The sequence below is a fragment of the Aquarana catesbeiana genome, linkage group LG01 (genome assembly GCF_042186555.1).
Source record: "Aquarana catesbeiana isolate 2022-GZ linkage group LG01, ASM4218655v1, whole genome shotgun sequence".
In the NCBI taxonomy this organism is placed as follows: Eukaryota; Metazoa; Chordata; class Amphibia; order Anura; family Ranidae; genus Aquarana; species Aquarana catesbeiana.
In genome coordinates this window covers 335,048,094-335,054,814 of record NC_133324.1, presented here as the reverse complement: position 1 = coordinate 335,054,814, position 6,721 = coordinate 335,048,094, and the positions used below count along the sequence as shown (strand labels likewise).

General features: G+C 41.8%; 1 protein-coding gene across 2 annotated transcripts in view; it reads left to right on the top strand.

Annotated features, from left to right (window-relative positions):
- Positions 1–2,624: 2,624 nt before the first annotated feature.
- The window catches only part of LOC141145182 (Fc receptor-like protein 5), a 162,726-nt gene continuing 158,629 nt past the window's right edge, over positions 2,625–6,721 (top strand). Inside the window, exons 1-2 of one of the 2 annotated variants that reach the window (XM_073631656.1) lie at positions 2,625–2,815; positions 3,934–3,969. In XM_073631656.1, coding sequence (XP_073487757.1) covers positions 2,785–2,815; positions 3,934–3,969 — 67 coding nt within the window. In that variant the 5' untranslated portion in view covers positions 2,625–2,784. The remainder of the gene's footprint in view (positions 2,816–3,933; positions 3,970–6,721) is intronic. The other variant, XM_073631648.1, reaches the window with a different exon arrangement.

The following is a 6,721-nucleotide window of genomic DNA, read 5'->3' as shown; positions in this document are numbered from 1 at the left end:
CCAGAACTTGGTGCAGGAAACCCACGTTCCTTGCATGTTTCCCACACCGAGTTCAAAATGCATTGCAGTTGTGATCTGCAGCGGGTGTCAATATTACTGTAAGTTAATGACACCTCAAACACAGGTCCCAAACACAGTAGACAGGAACATACAACTCATTCCTATGTGAAATGGCTCTTAAAGTGGAACTAAACTCTCATTTTAAAAAACTGCGAGCCAGGCTCTTTATTGCAATGTCTCTTCTGCAATAAAATAAACCTACCTGCCTGCTCACAGTCTTCTTTGTAATGTACACTGAGCAACACTAGCACAGCTCAGTGTACATTATGGTACAGATCCTTTGTGCCGTAATGACTGAACTCCTGCATTAGCCAATGATGATAGGCACAGCCCGGTACCAGAAAGAAGCCAGGTAGAAGATACAGGCAAGGATTGTCAAACCGTTTAAGGAAAGGTAAGCATCACAGACTGGTTTCACTTTAAATCTTTATGCTTTGACGCAGAATTGCTAATTTTGGAGAAATGGGAATGCCACTGTGTGCAATATGACTCCTGTTTTTTCCCACTCAGTTTGGGATCATCAGACCTCATAATTGTCACAACCTACATTCTTAATCCTCCTCTGAAAATTACTAGGTAAAAGAGATCAACACACACTGAAAATGAAAAAAAAAATGGTACTGAACCATTCTCGATTTTCCGTATTGCAAATATCAAGGATAGAAGTGAATGGATCATTTCACGTATTGGGTTAATCTCAGGGTTTGGTCAAATTACTTATAAATTAAATAATAATAATTTCACCCTGCACATAACAGTAATGTAAATCTGTCAGAATGACAATAGTATTAAACTGTTCAATTGAACGGCTCCTATAGGCTGACTGCAGGTCCTTACAGTTTTGGTTCTTAGGGTCCAAGGAGCCCAAACCCCTGGGGTCATACAGGCATACTATCTACATTTGTAATGCCTGCTTGTCTGGAGAATACAAAGCAGGTGCACTGCAAACCTACTTCTTTATCCAGCACAATCTGAATGCAGTGCACACTCTACGGGGTAGTGTAGCGCTCACCCCTCGTGTGTAACAGCAGCCAGGCACACCACAACATCCTCTCTTCTGGTTCAATTCATAGTCTAGACTCTAGGAGTTTCCTTTTTAAAATGTATTAATGATTAACTTGGATAGGGGGCTGTAGAATACTCCAGAACACTGGACAGTAATAAGAAGACACTTCTCACTCTGCAGCTACTTCTTAGAACAGTTCCTTTGACAATAGCTCAGGTAATGACAGCATGGGGACACCATAAACAATGACCCAGGCCAGACATGCCTTAATTTTAGTGCTCAGAACCAGATCCTGCACTCAGACCTGTATTCACAAGTCCTTAGGTGAGTTTTTCAGCAAATAGGCTCCCCAGCTTTAGCATAACTGGGACCCCGATGACTTCCTAGTAATTGTCAGCTGGGCTGCCTGAGAGGGAATCAACCCTCCAGGCTGGGAACTTCTCCTCCTGAACAAGAACAGGGCTGCCTCAGGCTCCAAACTATTTATGCACTCCCCCAGCCACCTCACCAGGGATTGGCTGGAACCACAAAAATATTCAGGCTGTCTATTTGACCCTCCCAACCTACTGTATTTTGGAAGCCTCCAGAAAACAGGGGGAAGCAATCAAACCTGCAGCCTGCAGAGCCCAGAACAGCCCAAAGCAATCACAAGCTGCTCAACTGATCACAGGAAAGCCACAAGTACTAAACTTACCTAACCTAGCTAACAAACTATCTAGGAGGGTTCTACAGTACTATCACAGATTTCATGATTAGCATGGGTGTGGGACCAGAGAGTGTTCTTCTCAGCACCCATCCTAAGACCTCAGATGCCCATCGTTATATTGTATTTTTGAACTCAACAAACACTGGCATCTTTATAACCTTTTCCCACAATCACATAGCCTCTTCATCATCCTCCTTCAAGCCCCAAAACCTTCTCATCACCCCTCATTTTCCTCTTAATTCTCATACACCCCACACATCCCACACCAGTTTGCACATACAAATGAGGTAATATTGTACCTATGGGGTGAGAAAACACTTCATGTAATTTAGCATGATATTTCTTGTATGTGTAAATACCCGACTGTGTCAACTATATCTTTATGTAAACAGGATAGCCTAAAGATATTGGTGTGTTCACTTCTCTACACTAATGAACTATCCTCCATCCTGAAAAAGTCAGCACAATAAAGAGCAGATTTAACAGTACTACATGTATCCAGTCAGTGCCTATCACACTTTAATGAGCCCCTAAGCTAATTGGAGCAAATCGGGAGTGGTTTTGACCCTTGTGTATACTGGAAACAGGTTTCCCCAATCTCTAAAAAGTTAGATGTTTTTGAGAGTATGGCAAGTTTGGAAAGATCTTGGAATGCCCACAAAATATTTTCTGGTAATTCCTGAATGCCAGGGACTGTGAGATATATAGTACTTTCTGTTGAGATAGAGGTTGGCACCAGTTCTTTAGACCTAACCTAACTTTAACATAAATTAATAACATTTTAGAGTCATAATGAAAGAGACACCAAGTTAACAAGACCAGTCATACATTTCCTGGACACCCCTGGGTTTCCTGTGTTATTCTATGATTTTTTTTTTTTACCTACCTAACAACAGCTAACTATGCACAGACTTTTGTCACAGTCTTCCTTTGGTTCTTCCACATTGTTTCCCTGCTCTTTGTTTTCTCATGGTGGGTTATTTTGGATCTATCGTTATCTAGGTAAAAGAGGATGATGACAAGCATAATTGTAATACAATTTGGTAAGTAATTATACATTTTTAGTTAAGCCATTTCTCCATGTTTAAAAAGGGGTTGTTTGGTGTGTTAAAGGTTTTTTGGTGAGTTAGGTGAATTGTTAATTCCATATTTTGGTTTTCTGTGGATGCTGGTAAGAGGAATCTCTAGCAGCATGGTTCCTGGCTACCCACTGCTGCAATTATGATGTTTTTTCTACTTTTTTATTCACTTTAGATAATGAAGCAAAAAGCATGGTGTGTGACACCCTGCCACTTTGCATTATCATGGGCAAGGCAGGGGTTAGGGAATTCAAGCAGTGAGATATCACCAGTGAGTTACAAAAAAACTACAAAAAGTCAGTGGGTGATTCAACCAACTGGTAGTCACCAAATAAAATATAATGTCTGCGTGGGAATGCGTATTTGGACTCATTCATGCACACAAAGCTAAAAAAGAAGGTCGCTTTTACAGGCGTTGAGCAAACTTTTTTTTTTTGCAGCTCTATGCAAGCCTATGTGTCTATGCGCACATAGGCGTTTACAGGCATATTAGAGGAGGAGCGTTGACAGGCTGAAAAAAAAATAACACTAAAGGCGTGTTCTTGAGAGTAGCTTAAGAGCAGAAAAAGCACAAAATATATCTAAATGCATCTAAACATGCATGAATTTTCATAAACACTAGATGCGTTTAGCGTTTGAGCATTAATGCATTTAAATGGCCAGAATAACATAACATTTTGGCCAATAGAATGAATTAATGCTCAAACACTAGAAACGCTTAAAAGGGGCAAAACTAGTGAGTAATACGCGGCTTTTGCCACATTTGTAGAGCAGCCTTTTCCTGCCAGCAGTTCTGTCGTTCAGAGGTGTTTTTACAGATGCCTGTGTGCATGAGGTCTATAACTGTATATTATTGTATTAAATTAGTATGTTTTATAACAGTAGCTTCTTCGGGTCTTGGTTTAAATAAAGGCGCCTCTGTTTTTGATTTTATTAACCTTACTCAGTAATAAGGAAGCGGAAAATTCTGCAGACAATAGCTTTAAGTGTATGCTCCATGTCTGTTCTATACTGGTTGTACATTTTCTCCTCCTACAGCCCTTGCTGGTTCTACTCTTGTAACGTGTATCTTCTTATTTCAGGGCTGTTTTTCTTTGTCCCATGCTCCTTGGCAACAGGTAAATATTTTATTATACCTGGCAAATTTAAAGTTATCTGTTCTATAAATTTAGTTACGTACTATGTGCATTCTACTAAATGGTGGGAAAAAGGGCCTACATACATTATATATATATATATATATATATATATATATATATATATATATATATATATATACACACCAAAATCCCAGTGCTGCAAGCACACCTATATCATCTCCAAAGTGAACAATACATTCAATACATTAAGGTTCATCAAATCACACAGTGCAAAATTTTCTTCACACACTTTAGGACAGGGTAGTGTGACCAGGATCCCAGTGCTGCAAGCAACCTACAGTATCTCCCAAAAGTGAGAAAGTGAGTACACCCCTCGCATTTTTGTAAATATTTTATTCTATCTTTTCATGTGACAACACTGAAGAAATGACACTTTGCTACAATGTAAAGTAGTGAGTGTACAGCTTGTATAACAGTGTAAATTTGCTGTCCCCCCAAAATAACTCAACATACAGTCATTAATGTCTAAATCGCTGGCAACAAAAGTGAGTACACCCCTAAGTGAAAATGTCCATATTGGGCCCAATTAGCCATTTTTCCGTCACGTGACTCGTTAGTGTTAGTAGGTCTCAGGTGTGAATGGGGAGCAGGGGTGTTCAATTTGGTGTTATCGTTCTCACTCTCTCATACTGGTCACTGGAAGTTCAACATGGCACCTCATGGCAAAGAACTCTCAGAGGATCTGAAAAAAAGAATTGTTGCTCTACATAAAGATGGCCTAGGCTATAAGATTGCCAAGACCCTGAAACTGAGCTGCAGCACGGTGGCCAAGACCATACAGTGGTTTAACAGGACAAGTTCCACTCAGAACAGGCCTCGCCATGGTCGACCAAAGAAGTTGCGTGCACGTGCTCAGCGTCATATCCAGAGGTTGTCTTTGGGAAATAGATGTATGTGTGCTGCCAGCATTGCTGCAGAAGTTGAAGAGGTGGGGGTGGGGGGAGTCAGCCTGTCAGTGTTCAGACCATACGCCGCACACTGCATCAAATTGGTCTGCATGGCTGTCATCCCAGAAGGTAACCTCTTCTAAAGATGATGCACAAGAAAGCACACAAACAGTGTTCTGAAGACAAGCAGACTAAGAACATGGATTACTGGAACCATGTCCTGTGGTCTGATGAGACCATGACAAACTTATTTGGTTCAGATGGTGTGAAGCGTGTGTGGCGGCAACCAGATGAGGAGTACAAAGACAAGTGTGTCTTGCTGCCTACAATCACACATGGTGGTGGGAGTTTAATGGTCTGGGGCTGCATGAGTGCTGCCGGCACTGGGAAGCTACAGTTCATTGAGGGAACCATGAATGCCAACATACTGGAGAAGAGCATGATCCCCTCCCTTTGAAGACTGGACTGCAGGGCAGTATTCCAACATGATAACGACCCCAAATACACCTCCAAGATGACCACTGCCTTGCTAAAGAAGCTGAGGGTAAAGGTGATGGACTGGCCAAGCATGTCTCCAGACCTAAACCCTATTGAGCATCTGTGGGGCATCCTCAAACGGAAGGTGGAGAACCTCAAGGTCTCTAACATCCACCAGCTCTGTGATGTCATCATGGAGGAGTGGGAGAGGACTCCGGTAGCAACCTGTGAAGCTCTGGTGAACTCCATGCCCAAGAGGGTTAAGGCAGTGCTGGAAACTAATGATGGCCACACAAAATATTGACACTTTGGGCCCAATTTGGACATTTTCACTTAGGGGTGTACTTGCTTTTGTTGCCAGTGGTTTAGACATTAGTGGCTGCGTGTTGAGTTATTTTGAGGGAACAGAAAATTTACACTGTTATACAAGCTGTACACTCACTACTTTACATTGTAACAAAGTGTAATTTCTTTAGTGCTGTCACATGAAAAGATATTATAAAATATTTACAAAAATAAAATGTGAGGGGTATCTCACTTTTGTGAGATACTGTGTATATACAGCATATAGATATAGATATAGATATAGATATAGATATAGATATAGATATAGATATAGATATAGATAGATATAGATAGTGACATTGGGGGATGCCTAGCTCAATGGTAGATGCCTTTTCAATAAGTTCACAGCGAACAGGAACTTTAGTTTAAGGGCATAGTAGCCAACTTTTATTAAAAGGAACAAAATAAAGGAAAGTTCATACACGCACTTTGATGCCCACACAGGGGTTCTTCTCCCAAAAACAATAACAAATGAAAAATGCCAAGCCACCTGGCTCTCTTCAGCAGTACTGCCACTTAGGCTTTATGCTTCAGCCCTCTTGGCCATATAACAGGGTTCCCATACAACTACTGTACCTCTTTTCAGCTTCCTTGCTGCCCTTCAACTTCAGGCTCTCATGTGTCTCCTTGGATGCACACAGCATCTATCTAGAAAGCAGCCCCTCACTGCTCTGATCCTCAGACTTTGGTCTCTGGCTTCCACTAGTGCACACCTGCAATCTCTGGACTCCTTGGGAGGGTGGAGCCCAGAACCCTAATCCTGACTCTGCTATAAGCCCAGGACCCACCTGCCCCCAGGGCCCAGGACCCACCTGACTCCTGGCCCCAGGATTGTAGATTCCGTCCCACCCATAACGCTATGAAATCTCCGGGCTCCAGGTCCCCAAATGGATTTTACGAACTTTGGAGGAAACTGATAAAACAGATTCCTCCACATTAAATACCCATGGGGCCCCTCAACCTGCCTATTTGAGAACCCTGGGCGACAATTACTAGGACAG